Below are 22,984 nucleotides of genomic sequence, written 5' to 3'. Positions count from 1 at the left end.
CGTCTCACACTGCTGGAGCTGGGCACAGGGTACAGGCAGCTCGTGTAGATGCTGCTGATTCTGAGCAAGACCGCTGGGCGAGCGAGACTTGCTCTTGAAATTTCGGAAAATGTTCCTCTTTAGCACGGTCATCATGCCTGAGTTGATATTCTCACAAACTGGTCATGGTAGCTCCACGCCATATGTCAGTATGTCAGCCAATATCAACAAGGTTCTTCATCATCGCGTGACAGGCGTTTTTCTTACTTTTCCGGATGAGGAAACCTCCAACTGGTTCCATCTCTCTATTCTTAAAAACTGCAGTTGAAGTTCAGCGGGAAGACGTAGCGAAGAGCCGGAGCGCAGGTGCCGGAACAAAATAAGTGTTGTTTTGCGTGTTTCTGACCTTCAGGGCCATGTGCGTCATGGCAGTTCACAACGCAGTATTACATTTGGCACATAGAATCGCGTATCCTTGATAATTCATTCGTGGCTTCGAGCTATGACATTTCAATTCAGGCCATATTGACCGAGAATTGTGGGCATAGGTCACATCCCTCAATAATTAAGCAAGGTGGAGTATTGAAGAAAGTGAGCTTAATATGGTCATATACTTCAAGACAAATAAATAACTTCAGCTGCCTTGAATGTCGGTCCATTCTACCAAATACGGACGATAAGAGGCCGAACTCAGCGCCCTCAACATATTTATCTGTGGTATGTTTAACCTAACGTGTCTTCAGAAAGCCTGTTCTCACTGCACTTAAATGAACTGCTCCACATGTGAGGATATTTCAGTAAGCATCAAACATGGTGCAATAAACTCACATATCATAATCGGTATACTTTTCAATGAAAAAGAGTACTCTTCGCAGCACAACCTCTATATTTTGTAAACATGCTCCTTAACACGACATCGAAGTGAATTTAGATGACTTGGTCATAATAGTTATACACGTGATATTCGTGAAATAAGCTGTATTTTCTGTAACTATTTGGTTACAGTCCTTGCTGAGAGAACCAAAAAGCTCAGACGTAGAGCAAACACCAGATGCTAGCCAGCGTTGACACCGTTTTTTCCACAGCTCACACGTGACCAAACGATGCCAATTTTTGCAGACTGACGGAACAAATGACGATAAATCACCGGCCATAACATATACTAGTCATGCACAGATAGTGACTACATTACTCTCCAATATTCTCCAAGATGAAATATTTCTTCTAAGTAGGAATCTCAGTATGCGTGTGCAAAATGATTTACATGTTTTTCAAGAAGGTGGTCTATGTTTTTCCAAAATTTTAACAACCATTAGGTTCTCGCTATGCCACATCTCATGTTTTTATTTTTAGAAATGAGTTGATCTCCAATGGGAGCCTCAGAAGCTTTTTTCATATGGGATGCACTTGTTAAACAGTACCGAATGGGTCTTCTTGTTTCGCAAACATACGATACACTTTCACCCCTATCCGCACACATCAAACACGTTATGCAGTACAAAACTCAAGACATCAGACACTCGCCTTTCAAACCCGGCATGCATGCATCATAAAGTCATGCATTGCAAACTCACTCAACGAATATCACGTATATGATTGCTGCAAGAAAGCCATCTGAGCTCATTTTCATGCTCACCATGCCTTATATTCCACAAGCTTGGTACATCTTAGAGATATCAAATACGTCATTGTTTGATTGCGTCATCATACTTAGCTCAACAATGATTGAGAGCCAACTGACGACCGTTACATTGGGAAATTGTGCTACCGAAGGCCAGATATCAACGACTTGGCAATTACGTTTGTATTGGGCTTCATCGACACATGGCTAATTAACTAGCTGGAATTGAATAACGTTATTATGGTGTCATGATGCATGGGTGAGGTTGAAATGATCTCCTCGGAATAGTCTGCATATTTTTGTGGGAGTATAACTTGGAAACTAGAAGAGGTTGGGTTTTAGGAAGGGCAAGACTGTGAACTGCGCCGATGGCTATTTCAGTTCAAAACCCATGCAAATGTGGTGCATCTTTAAAGGAAGTGAATGATTGATTTCAACTCAGAACTTACTCCAGAAACATGGAACAGTCATTTTCAGTCACCAAAAGGCTCTGAGTGAAGGGTAGCAGCAACAGCAAGGATGTTATTGGGATTTATTGTCGGCAGCCAGTGTCTGTTCACACTACACATTCAGATATCACAGAAACTTTGTGATGTCTGGGCAGCGCGAGGCGCTTGTCTCTTGCAGTCAGGCATGAGAACATACTGATAGACTGGTTAGCATTGCATAATGTGAGTGATTCTTAAAATGATGTTAGAAAATCACGGGGCAAAATAACTTAAATGAAATAATTTAGACGATGAGGGATATATTTAATAAAAGCATCCCAATTACAACTTAAAACAGAGCCTTCGGGTATTCTGCGGTCACGCAGGTACCCTTAAACCAGGGGCGGTGAAGATAAAAACTGTTACTTCTGCACGTGAATTGTAAAAAGCAGGCATTTACTGTATATCTTCCCTCCGTGGACAGTCACGAACACAGACGGCGAAAACAGAAAAAAGAGTGGAGAGCAATGGGGGCTGGTCTCCCCGGCGAGCTTGAACATGATACGCACGTGGTTTGCCGGAAATAAATGGCTTAATAAATGTGTCCACCCACATCGTCTGCAGTGGTTCTTCCGAAAATTATCACTGTACACGAACTCCTGATGTTTAATTTGATGCATTTGTTGCGGGTCCATCATATTAAAGGCATATAGATATTTGGTCAGCAAAGAGCTTCAAGAGCCCATCGAAGTTGACCTACATCAGGTTCCCCACATATCCTCGAAACTAATCTTGCCAACTGACTTGCATGAAGTTAGCTATGAATGAGACCTTTAGACCGATAGAACTTGACCAAACGGTTTGTCATACATGTCTGGGTGAATTTCCCGTCAGCGTCGCATTACAGCCGGCACAAGTTCCTGTGGATCAAGCGCAGAAACAACTGGGTTTAAGATCTTAAACGGGATGTGACTGTGAACTGCAGAGAATGATAATGAAAATGATCATCTCAGCTCAAGAACCTACACAAATGTGGAAAAGCTCCTTTTTCCATCTCATTACAATTCATGTCAGCATCAGTATAACGTCATCCTACCTAATGACATGTACGTGCTTTATCTGGTCTTGTGTATATATGTCGCGCTGCCCCATACTTTTAAATCGGTGACGTGTATGTAATTAGCTACCAATGCGAGCCAAAAGGCGAGAGCCGAATCTTTTGTTGTTGTTTGCAAAAAGGCAGCTGACATTGCATGTTGACTGGACGTTACATCCTTCTATGCACATTGAATACATGTCTGCTGGAAATATAAATCCTGGAGAGTTGCCGTCATTTATGCGATCTATGACAAAGACACTTTAAAAGAGGCTTTCAGGTTTGTATTGTGTATATTTGCTTCTGGCATCGGTTTTTCCCACATAAATCACATTCAACATCACTGTTATCATCGTGAGACTAGCAGGTCTGGAGTTTTAACAATATTCTGTGCATCTTGCAATGCTATGAGAAACGTTTGTCCATCTTAAAACATCTAAATTTTAATGGCAAAGGTATTAGCTTATAACACATGCAAAGATGTCTTTTGTTGAACGCAGTCAATATTTCAGACGTAATTGATACGGGATGCATTCTGTCAGTCACACAATAAATTGCTTGAATGATGAATAACTGCAGAACAGCAACGAGATCTGGTGTTTGCGAATAAACTGGGGATTGGTTTTGTGTTATTTTATGTTATGTTATATATGTTATATGTTTTGTGAATGAAACATCGAGAACGAAGAGCCAGACTCTGTTCGTTTCAAAAGAAGCATTGGGGATCGGAAACCAAGGTCTGATTCTGTAATATAATTGGCAAGAATCAAGAACTATGAGCTGGTTTTTTGACAGAACCGATAAAATCCACAAGCCAGAGTCTGGTGTTTGCAAAAAACCTAATGGAAAGTGATATCATTAGTTCTGTAAAAGAACCAGTAGGAAGCAGGAACAAACGTCTGGTGTTCGCAAATTAACTAATGACACCTGAAAATCAGAATCTGGTGTTTACGAGTGAACAGGAAGAAACCAGGAGGTAGCCGCGTTTTCACAGAGAAACCAGTGCACGGTGAAGCAACACTGGGAACTATACACATGTCTGAACACCATCCCTTCGAGCTTCAGCGGATGTTTGCAGTGATGCCCATGGGGCACGATACGATAGCTGTCTGGAGCACCTGACGTCGTTATCACTCATGGTCTGGATAACACGCATGTTCATGTGCACCGCAGTACGGAGGAGATTGGAAAGAAAGGACCTATTGCACATGCTCATCGTTACGTAATGACGAATTTAACCCGTTGGTCAATATTGGGCTTGACTGTACTCCACGCGCATGCGCTCTGCAACAGTGTGCTCATCTGTTGACAGCGGGACGACGGCAGCCATCTGCCAACCTGACATCGCCGAGGCTGGCGGATCAACAAACGAGAAGCAGCAATCAGAAGGTGGGTGCCGTGTTCGAGCTCGAACTTCTTCGCGGAAGCTCCATCGCCTTGCAAATTTAGATCCGGCCCTATGACCCCATTTCCGTGAAATATCAAGCTCCCGCTCATTTGTTCCTGTGCGATTTGTCATCTTGATGGCGATCAGGGCTGCAAGCCGGCGAACCTCCCTACAGTTAACCAAAAATGCTGCAACCTTACCGGCCCGGCCCGTTCAGTCACGCTCTCGACGGGATTGCATGTTCACGGCAACAGGTCATACCGGCCTGACGTCTTCATTGACTAGCGTGCTTTGAGGCCATTTCGATTCAAGCATTACAAAAAATCCACCGGCGGTATAACGGTTTCGGAAGTTGATGCGATAATTTGTGCGTTTTTCAGCTTTGGAAGGTTATTGGCCACGTAGATATGATGGCACAATGCACCCTGGTAAAATGTCGTGCTGCTAAGCGTGGCGTAGCACGAGTGCGACGTATCACACTGGTGACGTGGCAGGTGAAGCATATATGAACGGCAGTCCATACATGTTTCATGTGAACATGCTTCGGTAGTTTCCAGTCCTTTCAGCTCGTTTGGGTCCACAGCTAATGCATTTCGCTGCCAACACTTGCGCAGAATTCTCCGCTTCAGTCCAGCCCAGGTAAAGGCTCGTGGGTTATCTGGGAATTTGTATTACTGTCGGGGATTTATCTTGCGCGCACACACACACACACACACGCCAGCAAATAGCACAGCATTTAGATGCATGCCGCCAAAGCCACCTTACTGGTTTCTCTTACGCTTAGCGCTCTTCCGAAATAATTGCTGCTTCATGTCTGGGAGCCATTACAACCGCCATCCCACGTTCGCTCCACGAGCGGACATTCCAGAATTGGCGGCGGGTCACAGCTCAGTCATCACGTACCCGCAACCATGGATATGATGCATGTTTTTGAGGGAAACGTAAAAACTGATGTGGAATTGTAGTATGCAAAACATAATGAAATATGCAGCTATTTTTGTACACTCTCGGTCAACTATCATCACGTGTTATCACCACTTGTACCGTCGCGTTTTTGCAGTGGCTTTAGAACGCAAAAAGACACCTGCAGCGTTGTGTATATTTTCTATTCACTGCGTATCTTGAAACATTCTGAAAAAATGTCCCTTGGATGATAGCGTCATGCTATCATGTTTTACGCACTGCCGTGCTTCATATATGGCGATGTTGAAGACACTTGAAAGACAATTTGTAAAGAATTTTGCTTTCATAATTATATTTTAATGCGGCGCCATTATATCTTGGATACCATTTAGTTAATCTGCCAAAATGTTGATCATGCGTTGTCGACTACCACAAATTTTTGCCACGGAAATATGTTTTATATAATAAGGGAAGCCAAAGCAGCTTTATTGCTATATGTGCAGCCTTGAGCAATTCTCAGAATTCAAGGTGGCAGACGCCGCCATCCTAGATGACAACCAGTTTTGCTACTTTTATCTGGATCGGGAGTGGGTAGTCGGACTTGCAGCAACCAATTTCCAGATATTACCCCTAAGTGTCCGTGGCCGTGCTTTCTGCATCATTGCCGATTAAAAATATGCGTTTTACGCTTTATGGCTTTTAATACTGAAAACCTCTTAATAATAATAAATTTCAGTAGTTAAAGAACAATCTAAAAAACAGCTGCAAGTTCAATATATGGCAGTAATGACTACTTCTTTCAAAAATGATGTCACTTGACCTAGCCGATGCACATTGGTCTAGCTTGGTCTGCAATGACGTTTAAAATTGCGAACAATTTGCAGACATGTATGCAGGAAAATTATGGCAGGTGGCGAAGGATGGCGCCAATGTGGACGCGGCCCCTACCCGATAGGTTTTCATTAGATGTCAGGCGATTTCGCAGGAATTTGCTCCAAATTTGCATGACCTCGGCATAAATTTGGCAGCTGGCCCCGTGAGGTAAAGCCTGGCTACGTACCTGAGCAAATACCACTTAACCCACTTAACACTTCTTGGGCATTGTCTCGTTCATTTTCACGATGCGCTAAAAGGTCATAAAGGCAGTCACGAATTTTCTCTCCCCGTTAGAGATAGGCTTTCAACACGCAGCTCACATGAAAATATGCAACTTAAGATATATTTTGCTTTAAGTGCACCGCGTTGTAGCACGTCATTCATGTAACCTGAATAAATCTTCTTTCACTTACTTGTTACCACTTTTCAGGCTCGTAACATTCTTATCGCTGTTTGCATAGAAGCTGCATTTACTATCCCTATGGAGATGCCCAGGGGCAGCACTGCCAGAAGGGCAAGGGGCAAACGCCTCCTCGCCATACGCCTAGGGGAAGATATAGCCCTTACTCCCCCCCCCCCCCCCCTTCCTGTCGCCTGAGAGCCCACCCTTGATCATCGTCTCGTGACCTTGACCGCCTGTTCAGCGACAGTTGAATGCAGTTTCATCCTGTGGCAGGAGCTGAAAGCTTTCTCTCGCTTATTGGTGGCAGGACGGGAGAAGACGCAGCAGCAGGGTGTGACGTGAGTCGCCTTCGCCTGGATCGATGGGATCCAGGTCATGCTGCAGTCGCTCTTGTCAGTCTAAACGCATCACGTCAGAGGACGTTCGGCTGCGGCAGCTTAGAGGCGCACCAAAGCTGGTGGCGGTGCAGGCATGGACGAGGCGTGTGAACTGTGCGATTCTCAAGCAGCGTGTCGTTGGGATGTTTGCATCTCCGACGATTTAAATGGCCGGATTTACGTGCTGCTCTTATCATTCTATGAGCAAACAAAAACTTGGAATGGAACGTCCAAGCCTTAGCGTAACTGGGGGTACAAATACATGAAATATCACTCTGCGAAACTTTTGTCATTGTACATACACGCGTGCATACATTATTACATTATATGGCCAGCTGGTCTAGATGATAACGCACCTCTGACAAGAAGCTGCGAAACTGCGATAAGATTTTCCGCTTGCATGAGGCAAGAAACGTTCTTTAACGTTGGGAGGGGAGGGATGCTAGCCATTTTGATTATTTTTTTCTAGTCAACGCCCACAGGGCCAATGGTTTGCTTTCGGAAAGTTGTGGGTTCCACCAAGTGCCTCCACCTTTGGTTCTCACGCCTGCACCTTACGGTTGTGCAGCGTTAAGAGCATGAGGAATTTACATGACGTTGATCATGTACGGGAACGCCAGGTATTAAACGAATGGTCTCTAACCTATTTCTTTCTTGCTGACGTGCCGTAATGGTTTACGACCTTGTCTCTTCTATCAAATTTGCTGGCGCTGCCCCCGGGCCTGAATGATTTCGCTGATGATGATGTCAAACTTTCAGAGGCAGAGCTTATATCATTACGTTCTCTCCATTGACGTGCATCAACGCTCTTTCCTTAAGTAACGCGAAGGGCACCGGATATGCTTCTACCAGAAGGGAACGAAATAGTCCGGTGGGTACAGCAGGTAATGCGTCTAATGTGAAAGGGTTACATCCGTCCTTAGTTAAAGAAGTATTCCACCTTTTGTGCACATTTCAGAAAAGTGCTCTGGTGAAATTTCAGGACCAGTTGCGCCTAACAGAAGCACCGTGTAGTGACACTGCAGCATCAACAAGACTTAATGAGGAGGTTACTTTCTAGTGTTTCCGGGTTCAAATCATGATGGTCATGTTTCGTTACACCACTATTTTCTTCCCCTCCATCCCAAGAGTGCAGCCCTAGCTCGTGATAACCGACGACCGCAGGATCTTCCGAGGGTCGTCGTCAGCTGTTACGGACCAAAAGTACCACTTTTGGGCTACATTCTGGGCTTTAGGGATAAATTGTTGCACTTCTACTGGTCTTAATGTCGTCAGTCCACATGGTTGTTTGTGATTGGCGCAGCGGGAGGTGCGAGCTATTTACTGAAATGCGCACTGGTTGCGCTTCGAAAATAGTCACTGGGCAAAAGAGCCACACGCCGTAGGTGAGAGATCAACCCCATGGTTTGACGTGTCGTTAAATTCATGAGATAACGCCCTCATATTTGCATATTGCTTTTTCTAGGTAGAGGTAAGGTTTGGAAGAATTTAGTGTGCGAGCATTTTGACCACTTAATGTATATCAGACATTACGTAAAACACACGTTGGAAGCTGCAAGACAAAGGAAAAATATTACCTTAATTGTGGTCAGCAGGGAGTCAAACGACATTTCTTCCGTCGGAGCGGCCACGTCAACTTGAAATTCTGAGCTGTACAAAAGGATTTCGAGAAAGCTGTTATTACTGATCAAAACGTACGCATCTGATCTAAAAATAAGTGAAGAGTACCAGGAAAGCGCTATACTCCCGTTAAGGACGTGAACTACCACGCGGTGAGCCTAAGCCAAATTCCCAGTTGAAATTATGGGCCCCCACTCAGACCCAGAGCTCTATTCTTCTTGGGCTTTGGGACGTTCTCGTGTCATGGGCTCCTGTGAATCTATGTTTATGATGCCACTCAACTCGGTTTGAGGGCACCCTCGGTCTGGGGTTTTGATATTACGCTAACTTGTCATGGGACACCCTTCAATCGCCACTTCGAACGATTGTTCCACACTTGAAGATGCCGCAGCAGGCATCAGACATGATGAAATAAGCTCATTTATAGCTGCTTTTAACATGATTTAGGTGGAAACAACTTCTTTAGACAACAGTTTTTCTATGAAGTACGTCAATACGTCCATTTTTGAAGTACGTCAGTGCGTCTCAATATGTCTCTCTCCCCAATACGCCATTGTTTGATTGAGTCATTGTACCTTGCACAACATTGATCATGCGACAATTGGTTGGGAGCCAATTGATGGTCATGATACCTGGATATTGCCTTCATGAACGACGAAAGTGAACGGCGCGACAACTATATCTTTGTTGGCCTTAGTCGTTGCATGGCCAATGGAATGCCAGAATTTGAATGACGTTATTATGGCGTCATGGATGCCAAGGTGACCTTGAAGTAGTCTGCACGAAAAGGTGTGCACATATTCGCGGGCACGTAGCTCAGAAAAGAGGTGGGCTCAGATCTTAGAAATGAAGGGATGTGAACTGCACCGAATAATCTTCAAGACGTCTATTTCAGTTCAAAAGCGCATAAAATGTGAAACGCTCTCTTAAAGTGAGAAACCGAAGCCCACAGAAGCAAACCCAAATCCCAAGCCCAGAAACCAGGTCACACAAGCCTGTGTGATATGAGTTGTGAGCTGCTCTCTACTTTCGCCTGTGGCGTCCCGTTCTCTAAGTTGTTTAAAGGTCTCCTGCTTGTTTCGAATCTGGCTGTGACCTTGACCTTGATCTTGATGTCCATGCGCCTCACCACTTGGTCCTGATGAGGTCCCGTGCTTGATCTCGAGGATTCCCATTCGTCCAGCGACCAGGTATTTCTTGCCAGGCTGCTAACAGGCTTTGCAAGGCTTGGGGTGCCTGTCGTCCTGGATTTTTACTTAGTCTACCTGGGCTTGGAGCTATGCTCTGCTCTGCTCTCTATGCTCACGTGTTTGAGATGCTTTCTCCAATTTTGTTTATCAGAGTCTCTTCACTTTCGTGTGGCAGCTCACCCTCCAAAAGAAGTTCTCGAAGTTGATTTCATATTTTTGCAAATTACGATAACGCATGGAGTGATGTTTTCCACGCCGAATAGAAATGCAGGAACGCGCATGTCAAAAATTGTATTGCAATTTTTATTTGCTTCACCAGATCAGAAATGTAGACTTGTAAGGACGACTGTTTCGTCAGTTTTCCATTGGAACACGTGAGTAATGGGACCATCAACAACCTGAACTACAGCACTCAACTTCTGCTCCACTGACGAGTACTACTGAGGCGGTTCAAAGAGCACTTTTACCCACGAGATGGGCACCAAAACGTTTTTCCCGTTCCGTAGTTAATTTTGTGAACGATGTCCTGGAATGCCCAGCGATGACAGAATAATGAAGAAAGATATACGACAAAGGGAATATTTCAGATAGCTGTATCTGGTTTTATGACAGAAGATTTATTTGACACGTGCGGTGGAAACTCGTATTTTTACCCTCATTGAAAAGCGGAAGGCGTTGGAAGGAAATTGCTTTCCGCAAATAATTTCCTGTTACAATACAGTTCTTACGATCTCAAATAACTGTTCCACCAGATGTTGAGGTTCAAAGAAGCCAACTAGAATCGGTATCATACAATCTGCAGAAGTTACACGCCAGTCTCGTACTATCCCGTAAAGATCTCTTTTGGGTTGGAGGTCAAACTGGAATTTAGGGGGCAATGTGACCTGACTATGTTGGTTTGTGTTTGAAAAAAAATACACTTGTTCCGTCGTAGCTCAATCCCACGAGCAAGTGAACAGAGTCATGACTCGTGTCACGAGTGATGAATCATGAGCCATGATCAGGTGAAGTGACACCCCTTGCCCTCCACGTACATATTTCAGTCTGCGCGCAATCTAACTGTCCTATCTTAGTCGTCATGATTTTGTCCACGTCCTCTTACTGTTCCACGACATCGTCCAGTAAGCCCGAGACACAGACAGGGCTCGGTGCTCATGGCGCGTTGACTGGCAGAGTTTGTAGTGTGGAATTTGTCATGCGTGACGGAGGTTTCGTGTTTAAACCACGTGCAGTCGCGGACAAGAAGGGCATTTTCTAGTTTTCCTTCTTATGTTGCGTTGACAGACACGCTCCATTTAAGAATGAGCATTCGCAACGCAATCGCTCCTGTATAAACGGCTACAGGAGAGTTCATGGATTACCGCCGTAAAGCCCTAGCTCGAATCCATCAGTAAGGTCCACCACTTGCCGTGACTCGCGGAATGGCATACGGTGACGCATACCCGGCCGGTTGCAGCACAGATGTGGCCGAACGTGCGCTCCGTGATCAGCGATGGGAAGGGGGGACACGGAGTGATGCGGGGGGCGACTGCAGGTTGCATTAACAAATTTTTGTTTTGCAATCGCGCCCAAGGTGGGCGCAAAGATTCCTGTCCAGGGACCGGACGCCGACCTAGGGGGAGTGTCGCCTTTTTTGGGTCGGGCCTGGAGTGCCGCATTCTCCGGTTCCAGACTTAAAACCAGCAGCTGATGGTTGCCGGTCGCATATGATTGAATGCGTTAGGATTAGTCCTTTGCCGTGTTATCCGGTATGCACCAATAGCCACATGTGAAATGCACAATATGAGCTTATCGCGTATGATACATGATGCGTAGAAGGCCTTTCCGAGGTAATGAGTATTTAAATGTGAGACAGTTTTGAGTGGGAAAAAACGTTTCAGGGGGCATTATGGCAGGCAAAATTTGGGGTCCAAATCTAGCCCGGGAAAATTCAGTGGACATGTTTATCTACCCGTAGTGTCTCCACTAATGCCGGTGGCCTCGACGTGCATGACCCACATGTCCTGAACTTGTGTGTCTTTGGTATGCTGATTACAACGCGCCGACTTGTGTGCATTTCATTGTGATCCGAAGAAATGAAAGTGTTTTTGGCGTGTCAGTGGCTGACATTGCGCAGTTTTGGGCTTTATTAACCCATGGGCTACTATGGTTATAACCTACATGTTTTATACTTGTTTGTGTAAGCCTCCGTCGCTTGGAATGATTGCTTTATATATATATATATATATATATATATATATATATATATATATATTGCAAGCATTGACGATGAACGTTACAGGAATTCTCTCGATCTTAGGATTTTAGAAGCACTTCATATGCACCAAAGATGCCGCCATTAGGTATATTGATGTCTGCATGGTCTTTTCAAATTAAAAAGTAGCCTTTTCATGCTGAGTCAAAAGAGCATATGTCGTCGCGTGATTTCTGTATTGGCTAAGCTATCTCGTTTATGCAGAGTGAGATCGTGTTTAATTGTGTTAATTGTGACCGTTGTCATGTCTATCGATGTTGGTGAAATGGTCTGACATTTCATTGTAACTTGATAGAACTTGTACCGTTGAGGTCGTCATGATGATGATACACAATGTATCAAAACGTTGATCACTGCTTAAATGATAGTGACTGCGGTCCTTGCCATAAAGTTTTTGCTTCTTACTACCCGAAGATGCTGCTTCTCACTATCCGAAGATGATATTATATATGTACATGTATATGCATATATGTATGTTTATATGTATATATATATATATATATATATATATATATATATATATATATATACATATATATATATGCGTGAATGTGTGTATACATAGACAGACAGATATATAGACAGATAGAAGGATAGATAGATAGATGGATAGATAAATAAATAAAGATCTCATGCGTACGTTACAGTAATTGAGAACAAACATTTTGCGGTGCCGTTGTTAAAGACCGAAATACCGTTTCTGAGACCGGGAGCAGAACTTCTGGAGAACAGCAATTACGTTGTTACCGAGCGACTGCGCGTAGGCTCGCAGCAGGCACAAGACCTCCAGACGCTCTGTGATCATTGTGGATGTGATCGAGGTCGCCGCAATGTTGGCGCGGCTGAACAGGCATCCCTCTCGGCCGTCGACACCGGCAGGGCGGCGAACGCTCGGAGGAGCTCAGGGCGCTCCAATGTCTCTGTTGTACCACGGAGGTCATGGCTTCAAGCACATGCGGTGCTATCAGAAATGCTGAGGAGGCGGTTGTGCACATTCTGATCATTGCGATTGCGCGTCCCCCTGGCATTCTTCTGCGCTTCTGAAGAGAATCTCGTGGTTATCTTTGTCTGCTAGCGGGCCAGCGCCGGCAGCAGCTGGCATATGGGCGTCACTGTCTTGTGGCGCTCAAAAAAGTGCGTAGTGCGTAGTCATCAGCCCTTTTCCGACTTTCTCTCAGCGCCACCTTCTTAATAACCTTCTTCAGGGATCTGGTGGGCTTTCCGTGAATGAAAAGGTGGCTATGTCTCTCGCGATGGCAAGACAATATCGAATGCCTTGCTGCTTGCGTCTGCTCCTGAGTCACAAATTAAACGCATGCATCGCCCAGTAAAAACACTCGTAAAGATCGTTGTCGCGTTTGACCACAGCTACTGCTCCCTCTTTCCCACCGGCCATTGCTGGATTCCGTCAAACCCGCAACCGATCATCCTCTCTGTTCCGTTATCTGTCCGAGGTCTGCTACTCCTTGCCGAATGGCACTGCCGATGTTGACTCGAATCATCTTTCTCTTGTGCGCATTGTCCTCCTCTTCCTCTCCTCCTCCCGCCCCGTTGTCGTCGTCGTCGGTGTCGTCTTATTTGGAGCAGGCAGTGCCAACCTCTTTGAGCAGATTCACGATGCTAACAGAATCCTCGTGAATAGCCCCACAGTCCGTCCTCCCGGCAAGCGCAACGAATGATAGCTGTTATCTGTTCGCGCTCCCCTCGGTCAGTTGTTTCAGCCACCAGTTCACTGAAGACGCTGTCTCCCACTCTTATGTAATGTGTCATGAAGGTGGCGGCGCAGTCAAGGATCTCGTGTTGCGTAATTTGTTAGATGCAGACCGCATTTCTTGGTGGTATCCCGATGTCTTCCTGGAGGACGCCGTCGCCGTGTCGCATGATCAGCCAAGGCGTGCTTCAGAAGCTATCGTTTGAGTCAGCCGTCGTTCCGGCCCGTGTCCTCTCATGGCGAGGTTTTGGCGGGCACACATCGAGATGGTCGATTGAAATCGATGATCGATGATCCATGATCGATGGTCAGCGGTCGATAGTCGATGGCCAGCGGTCGATGATTGCGATCGATGATGGGATGTTACGCGATACGGTTAGCCTTGATCGCCGCTAGTGGTGCTCTGTCCATCCGGGTCCTCACTTCACGTTCTTTATTGTCCTCAGTCCTGGCTAGAAACTCGGCTGCTCACTGATGACAGCAATAATGAACACCCATGCCCTCGATTGTTGGGACGTAGCCATCCTTGACAATCAAGCGTCAGAACCATATCAGAGGCCTTGACCAGCGATCCCACACTATGGTTGGAATTACCACATCCTGTTGCACGGTCTGCACGGCCACCGCCAACGCAGTCACTGTTGTTGAACCTTGTGCAGGTCACATACCACGCGCCTTCAAAGTCTGGCACCGTACTAACAGCTAGCCAGCCAGTTCTCGCTGATACTGCTCACGGAGGTGCCGCCTTTGTCTTCCGTGATTTAAAAATGGCAGTTTTGGGTGACTCGGTGTCCATCGGCGGAGCAGGCAGTCTCTTGGCTCAGCGTCCGCCAGCGGCTGAGCTAGCAGGTCGCCGGGCACTTTCTGTCATTAAGCTATGCCTGAGGTGTCACTTTATCTCCAAGGCACGTGACACCGCGGTGGTGGGGCGGAATCTCTATCACTAAACTACCGGGGTGCGAACTGGGACACGCGGGAGCAAAGCGTTGCCTGAGCGTGGCTCGCGACGGTGTTGAGGTGCAGGCAGCGCACTGACCGAGTCCCATCCTCCCGCACATTCGATTTCCTTTGTCATACTCGGCGCTACAGGTTTCCTTGTTCCTCACGGACGTCTTTTAAGCCGCAATATCTTGCCCCTAAACTCGTGTGTCTTGTGTTTTGCATGTCTTGAGACTTGAATGTCCTGAAGGCAGCGCGTGTGTATTCTTCAAACACCATGGCGCCCACTCAAAACACCAAGGTCATCCCGGATCCTCACGGAGCCCTTGGGTTCACTGTTTTTCTACAGGACCTGTGATCACCCTCGCAAGGTTTTCAAGCCACAAAGACGCCCTCTTAGTAACCCGGGGCACCTCTCCAGAATTAGATGCGCCATTTTATGTTTAGGATATCCTGGCCAAATGGGCCATTTTCAGATATAGGGAAAAGTCATCCGAGTTTTGTCCGCCCTTTTAAGCCCTGGGAACATTTTTCAGACCCTATGCGCGCCTATTGAGTCTTTGGAACCGCTCCTCAAAATTGAATGTCCTTTTGTTTTGAGTTGTTGTATTTTTAAGAGTCCTTTAAGACATCAAGACCCATTGTAAAATCCCAGGAACGCTGCTGGAGCTCTGAGAAGTGACCCTCTGGAGATTTGCACGCCCTTCTGTTCTTAAAGGCGCTTTTTACCCTTGAGACTTACTTTCATGAGTCATGGCGCCCTATTGGTTAGCAAAGCTCCTCTTCAGATTTTGGGTCCCCACACTTTTTAGTGCATCATTTTAGACGTCGAAGCATATTTTTAGACTACAGGGAAACTTTTTGGGTTCTCAGGGACGCCCTTCCAGGACTTGGGTTATCCTTCCACGGCTTGGAGCGCCCTTTTGTTCTTTAAAACATTCTGTTTGATTCCGAGACATAATTTCAAACCAAAGGAACGCCCTTTTGGATCTCGGGGTGCCCCGCCAGGGTATGGAACACCCTTTTGTATTTTAATAGCTTCTTAAACCTGATCCTGGGACATATTTTGGACGTCAACGGCGCCCTTTGAGTAATACTCAAGTAATAATCAGTAATACTAGTTTTCTCGAAATTCTGAATAGCACTGAATTTCAATATGGGGAGCCGCTTCGGTGGGAGAAATAACATATGACTCCCTGCTCACCACTATAAAAATAATATATTTTATTTGCGTTGTTTTTCCAACGTGTGTGCGTGTGTTCGGCAATGTTTGGAACACACTAGTGTGTCAAAGTGTATGTGTAATAAGTGTTTCGAAAGTTTCAAACACTCTGTTTGGACTTAAATATTCACGAACGTGAACCCATCCTCCGACGAATTTAGCGAAGCATTGAACTTTGGCCTTGATTTCTCCCGTATGGCGTTCACCACAGTGGCTCTTTTCTAGGCGCTCTTCGGCTTTGGGAATGGGGGCATTACATGTTTCATAGTGGCGTACTGATTCAGACTTCAACCTGTGTGCTTCTCGGTAGCAGGCCCTTGCCACCCGTTGGGTCAATCATAAACGTTCTGTACTACGCATCAGTATAGGTGCGCACGACGGTTGTCATGACGACGGTGGTCGCGACTAAAGAGAAGAATCGTAGTGTTGTTACACAGCGTTGAAAGCGTAATTTGGACTCGAAAATAATTAAAATTGATATCCTTATAGGGTTTTGACGGTGTCGCAGCGGTACTACCTAGGACTTAACTGGTCCTGAGGTATCACTAGAAAATGTTTTTTAAGTTTGCCCAAAGTCGGAACATTCCCTTCAAACACCTTGTCCCGTTCCGGCCCTTGCCGGGCACCCCTTTGGAAGCGCTGCCATAGAAGGGCGTCTTCGGCGTCCGAGAGCGGCATCAAGAGCGGCCTTTCTCTTTTGGATCGGGGAGGGGGCACGCACCCCCAGTGCCCCCCCCCCCCTCACCAGGATTTGCCTTTGCGAAGAAGTGTTCAGCTGAACGGCGTTTCCATCTGCGTACATGGAAGGTCGCTTGGTTAAAAACGGATAATTTCGTGACATGGCTGTACCGATGGTATGGGCTCGGAACGTTAATAATGTCAAAGCTGCGCCGGTGTGGTAGTGTTTAGGCGGCAGGTGAGTCCCCCCATGGCTGTGTCTGTAGAAATTACAATCCCGGTAGCGATGGAGCGCAAATTTGCACAGAGGATGAAAGTACTCGAAAAGCATTATCTTGCATATTTTTTTAGGAGATAACGCGACATGCGACGTCGCTCCTCCCTTGCTGAGTACCATGGATCGCAGAGACCATACCAACGCTCAGGGACCTCGGCGCAACCGAGGTTAAAACTCGGGTCCTCCGCATGGGGGGGGGGGGGGGGTTGCGAAGGTGCTAAACACTCTGCTATTACGCGCCAGCATAATGTTGCAATCCGTCCATAGTTTCTAGCGTGGGCCTGAATTACAGTTAGTCGGTGAACGTGTGTAATGATAATGTGGAACCGAGCTTATTAACCGACTGCTAACGCCCATTCAAAGAAAGATGCTGAGCGGCGCTAGTCTCTTTTTGAGGATGACTCACTCTTTTTCAATTTCAGGTGGAGGTAAAGCATCGCGGAAAATGCAGGAGTTCTCCATTCTCAGACCTTTCCACAAAAAACAAACGTCTGAGGGCGCAAGACCTTCAGCGGTAAGATGCTACAAGTGAATAGTTTAACGGACATTGACCCACGAATAAAATGCCCGCTCCAGATCGCAGATTGCAACATGTACACCGGGTGGACACCGCCGAGGCTAGACGGGGGACATGTTCTCAAAGAGAGAGCTTAAGTTTCTATAGCTGTTCCAAATTATTTTTGCATTACCCTTTTGGTGTGTTTTGTGCAACGAAATCGACAAAAGATACTTATAAATTAACATAGCGCGTGTGTTATGTGCTGCTTAAGTCATGGCTTCCCTTCTCATGCAGTTATGTATAGTAAATGTAATGTAACCTGCCGTCGTAGTTTTTAGGGTCACCATTGAGAATGGGATGTTCCTGTACAGCGACATCAGCTATTGAGCGTGAGAGTCAATTCATCGCGTTTTCAAGACTGGCCTTGAATGCAGCGCGTTGGCGCCAAAGCCGGTCAAGATGAAGCAGTGAAAGTGACGCGGGCCTAAGGCTTAAAGGGGTTGCTATACATCTGTATGGGGTTTTGAGCTGAAATAGGCAACTTGAGCATTCGGCGCAGTTCACAGTCCTGCTCTTCTTAAGACCTAAATCCATCTAGCCTCTGAGCTACACGCCCGCGAAGATGTGCAGACGTTTTCGTGCAGACTATTTGAAGGTCATCCAGGCATCCATGAAGTCATAATAATGTCATTCAAATATTGTGATTCCATAGGCCATACGGCGATTTAAGCCAAAATATAATTGTCGAAGCGTTCAAATCTGGCGTTCGTGAGCACGATTTTCATATATCACGGCCGCCCATTGGCTCTCAATCAATGTTGTGCCAGGTAGGATGACGCAATCAAGCAATGGCGTGTTGAGGAGTTTAGGTGCTAAATAGAGCAACTGTCTTGTCTAGACCAGTCACATAACGTATACCAATAGTTTTAAGTCAGCTTATTTCATCATATCTGACGCTTGCTTTAAAACCTTTATAGATAGAACATTTTTTTAAATTCTGTATGGCCAAAATCCACCCAAAATTTGACGTTGCCACCAATCTATTTGCTACAATGGCACCAACCGTGCTGTGATTTCCCTGAGTCTGTAGCGTAAAACAGGCGATGCGTGGCCGGAGAGTGCCGAAAATGTAGTGGCTAAGCTGCACGTCAGGGAAGCCAGAGGAAGGTTCGATCCCCTGCGTGTCCGCTCTCCCTGCCGGTGAGAGGCGAGGGAGCGGTGAGAGGCAAGCGACGCCATATGGCTTCAGCAGCTGAGCACGTCGTTAATCCCCAATGACAACGACACGGAGTAGGCCCGCTTGCCAGCCTGCTGGCGGCCAGCAGTGACTTAAGACGATGCTGATGCATGGCCTGAAGTCATAGCAGAAGTCATAGCAGTTTTATAGCCGCGTGTCGGATGTGATTGCTATCACCGTTTTATAGCCGTGTGTCGGATGTGATTGCTATCACCGTACCAGCAGCGACTTGTGTCTGCCGACCGGACGTATCTGCGCGCGTGTAACTGAAACTTTTCATATCCGACACACGGCTATGGAACGGTGATAGCAATCACATCCGACACACGGCTATAAAACGGAGCTCTGCTGTGACTTCAGGCCATGCATCAGCATCGTCTTAAGTCAGACCAAGTGAACAGATTCTTTTGCGGTCTCGGCGAAATTATTACTTGAGGCGTAAGTCCAAAATTGGGGTATGGTCTACTGTAGTTACCTATCCAATTTAAATGCCCTCGAACCAAAACATCAGCGACTACTAGAGAACACCGTGACACGCGCTCTGACGCCAACATTGGTGAGGAGAATGCGACACATACTTGTCACTATCTGGTATGCGTGGATGGCTGGTAGCAAAACAAATTAATACTGCCAACCAGCAAGCGTTTGTGCGGCGACAGAAACCGCATTAAATTGTGGGACTTCCGAGTGCTGTGGTCGTGTTTTCGTACAACACCCTCAGATTTGCACAGCGTTCGCTAACTTTACAGGGCTAAGCCCAGCTATTCCGCACCAATCCCACTCTGTATCCCTCGCCATGCTGTGTCCTCCCCCCAGCTGGGGCGAGCGGCGCCGGTGTGCCAGCACTGGTGCGGCCGTGTCGGCAGGTGGCGTCGCCGGGGGACCTCTACATCGGCCCGCTGCCGCACAGCCCGAGCTCGTCCGGCGACGACGCCAGCGACGAGGAGGCAAGCACAGCCTTCCGGCTGGAGCAGCTGGAGGGCGGCCGTAACTCTCTGGCTGAATGGCTGGCGCGGCCGACGCCCGAGGGGCGACTGGAGCGCGCGCCGCCGCGCAGCCCCACCCCGGAGTCCTGCCTGCCCAGCTACCCGGCCGGCGACTCCGTCACGTGCTCCGGACTGGCAGCGGAGTCTGCCCCAACCACCGGGCCAGCGGGGAAGGTCGCCGACCTGGATTGCGGCCCGCGGCGGAAACGGCAGGCGCCGAAGCCGCCGGCCGCGACAACGACCGGTGTCGCGTCGTCACCACCGCCTGCCGGTGATCCGTCGCAGCTCGACGGTCGGTCCGCAGCATCAGGCCCGGCCTCGGGGTCAGGGCCGGCCTCGGGGCCTGGCCACGTCTCGGCAGGCGCCGGCCACCGAGTGACGTCAGTCCGGCCCCGGCGCGATGACGTCACCTGGACTGCCGAACAGATGCGCGCCTACATGGAGGGCTGCGGCGGCAGCGAGGCGGGTCGTCTGGGCCTGACAGACTGGACCGGGGACCCCGGGGCGGCGTGGGAGCCTGGCTTGCGGCCCCACTCGTCAGTGGGCATTGCGGCTGCTGACCCGCGCGACCGCAAAATGTCAACACTGTCAGGTGAGGGCGCCTTTGGGCCTGGTTGGGGCGGGCGCTTTGCTTGGATGAGCTGAGGATGGTGTGATTTAATGGACGGCTTGTTTGACTTCTTGTCGAGGCTGCGCTGCTTTCTTTATGATAAGCGATGGGTAGTGCCGAGTCTCCTGCTTGCGTGGGGTATAGGAAGAAATGGGTAAGCATTATGTTTTCTGGAGTGAGGGGTGCTGTCATATTCAAGCAATTTCAAACGAGCTATCTACTTCCGAGGGTGCACAAACCAAGAAGAGAGACCTTGGGTGGCTTGCTCACCGCAATGTAAGTTACACCCAAGGTGCCGAGTTCAATAGTCCTCGTAAGTTATTTTGCATGTTCGGACATTCAAGAAAGCTGCAATGGATAAGCCACCGCTAATTGTCTACAAATATGCCGAACATAAGTTGCTTGCTTGACATCCAAACATGCAGCTCAAATTCCTTTGGCTTGTCTTCTCTAAAAGTTTCACAGCGTAACTAACCGAGAGATAGACGACGAAAAAAAATCCTGAGCGTAGCGGCGATACCTTTCGAAAAATGTGACGCATTCAAAAATATTGATATATTAAAAATAGATCAACAAATAGTATGCAGTAGGCAGTTGCGCGGATTATAGCCCGGGGCAATGTTTACGCGTCCGACGCGTGGAAAAAGACGCCTGTGCGATTGGATTGATACAATTGGGGTTTTATTATGTTATGTCGCAAACTTGCAGATTTTTCAGAATTTGGCGGCATACCATTGGCTTACCTCATATCTGCTTGCCGGTTTACGTTGTGACGCGTCCAGTTTGTGGTCTACAGTTCGTACCAGATCATTCTTCCGTCTTGCGTGAATTTTGACCACCGATCGTTCTGAAAACATGTTGAGATATCCGTTTGTCTTCTAAGCTCGTCGGAATTCCTTCACTGATGGCTGAGGCATATATATGGCTTCAAAGTTGCCTGCTACGCTGGATTTCGGCCATGATGGGCGGTTCTGGGCGCAGTCCTCTACTACGTTTCGAGCAACCTGTGTGGATGGCGATGTGCATTTAGTATCAAAAGTTTACATGTACCTTGTAAGGTCGCTGACGTACGGCAGGTCAGTCAGGCCATGCATTCGGCGAATAAAATTTTTAGGGGATCGTTGAATCTGATGCAACAACAGAGTGTCAGACCAAGCCATACATGTTTAGAAAAGTTTCTTAGGCAGCCCAGCAATTGAATAAGCAAATTCCATTGGCCTAGGGTCAGGTATGAAGGTCAGACCAAGGTCAAGACCAGTCTGCTGTATTGCTCTAGAGCAATAAAACAGGTAGCTTTCTTAGTTTTGGAGATTTTAGAGGGTCAAACTGACCCCCACTCGAGCGAAGGCTATTTAACAAGTATTGCGTATTAACGGCATTGTTTACGATGATGGGGCTTATTGCTTGGCTTATGAACCGTGCTGAGTTTAATTAGTTATGGTTGATCTTATACTATGCTTGATAATTCATGTTGCAATGCCATTCATAAGTGCTTTCAAAACATTATGTGCAAGTTGTAGAGTATTCGGCTGCAGGTCAATGCTAATGCTTTATTACAGATTTATTCATGCGTTTTTTTAAGATGCTGTTTGTTAAAATGAATGAAATGTTATCGCCAACTTTCTGACCAAGATGTTCGAAAAGATATCCGAAAAGTTGTATTGCTGACCAACCGAGAACCGAGTCGGCACGCATCGGTTTTCGATCAACTCGATTTCCCGAAGTTCGCTTGACGCTGCATTAAGTGAAATGCATCCGCAAATGTCATAAGTACGAGGACAGCACCAAGTGTTGAAATCGCTTGAAAATGATTTATTCGGTAATAATCATGCGGAGCGTTCACACGTACCGCTTTGTACTTCGCAGCAAAGTCGATGCCAGCGTTTCATACACAAAAGACACGCAGTCTAGCGAAAGCAACAAAGAAAGCAGTGGGCGGGATGTTCTCGCATTTCCACGTAAGTTTCGTTAGATACTCATTCAGCAGTTTCTAAAACTTGTGACGGAGATTCATTTCACGACCCTTAGTAACAGCAACGTAGTGCCTGGTACCTTGCTCTACTCGTTTATGTACGATCGTCGATCAGGCCACACGAGCGATACGGTGGTACCTGAATTCCTTGTGCAGACCAAGGAGCCTTTCCAACAAGTGAAGAGCTTCGTGAGCTTGCCATTCCCCTCACATGTCGTCAGCTAGCACGTTAGCTTAGCACGTTAGCTTAGAGAGCTTGCCATTCCCCCGCACATGTCGTCAGCTAGCACGTTAGCTTAGCACGTCAGTTTCGAGAGCTTGTCATTCCCCCACGCATGTCGTCAGCTAGCGCGTTAGCTTAGCAAGTTAGCTTCGAGAGCTTGCCATTCCCGCACATGTCTAGCAGCACGTTAGCTTGCACGTTAGCTTCGAGAGCTTGTATTCCCCCGCATGTCGTCAGCTAGCACGTTAGCTTAGCACGTTAGCTTCATGAGCTTGCTGTTCCCCGCACATGACGTCAGTTAGCACGTTAGCTCAGCACGTTAGCTTCGAGAGCTTGCCATTCCCCGCACATGTCGTCAGCTAGCACCAGATTGTATTTCAGCCGATGTTCTGCTGTTTATGACGCAAGAGTTGTAGTACGGTTATCTATCATGTAGCTGTGCGGTTCTGTACCTCCAGCGCACCCGCCATAGTAGCCGCCAGCGTCTCGTATGTAG

General features: G+C 47.1%; 1 protein-coding gene across 1 annotated transcript in view; it reads left to right on the top strand.

The window, feature by feature from the left end:
- LOC119102292 (regulator of G-protein signaling 3) overlaps window positions 1-22,984 on the top strand; it is a 46,894-nt gene that overhangs the window by 6,448 nt on the left and 17,462 nt on the right. The window contains exons 3-6 of the mRNA XM_037225658.1: window positions 4,437-4,513; window positions 17,384-17,475; window positions 19,564-20,275; window positions 22,160-22,251. Coding sequence (XP_037081553.1) covers window positions 4,437-4,513; window positions 17,384-17,475; window positions 19,564-20,275; window positions 22,160-22,251 — 973 coding nt within the window. The remainder of the gene's footprint in view (window positions 1-4,436; window positions 4,514-17,383; window positions 17,476-19,563; window positions 20,276-22,159; window positions 22,252-22,984) is intronic.

The sequence above is a fragment of the Pollicipes pollicipes genome, unplaced genomic scaffold (assembly GCF_011947565.3).
Source record: "Pollicipes pollicipes isolate AB1234 unplaced genomic scaffold, Ppol_2.1 Scaffold_5724;HRSCAF=6776_pilon_pilon_pilon, whole genome shotgun sequence".
Classification (NCBI taxonomy): domain Eukaryota; kingdom Metazoa; phylum Arthropoda; class Thecostraca; order Pollicipedomorpha; family Pollicipedidae; genus Pollicipes; species Pollicipes pollicipes.
The sequence above is the reverse complement of the archived record's forward strand: the minus strand, read 5'-3'. Positions and strand labels throughout refer to the sequence as shown.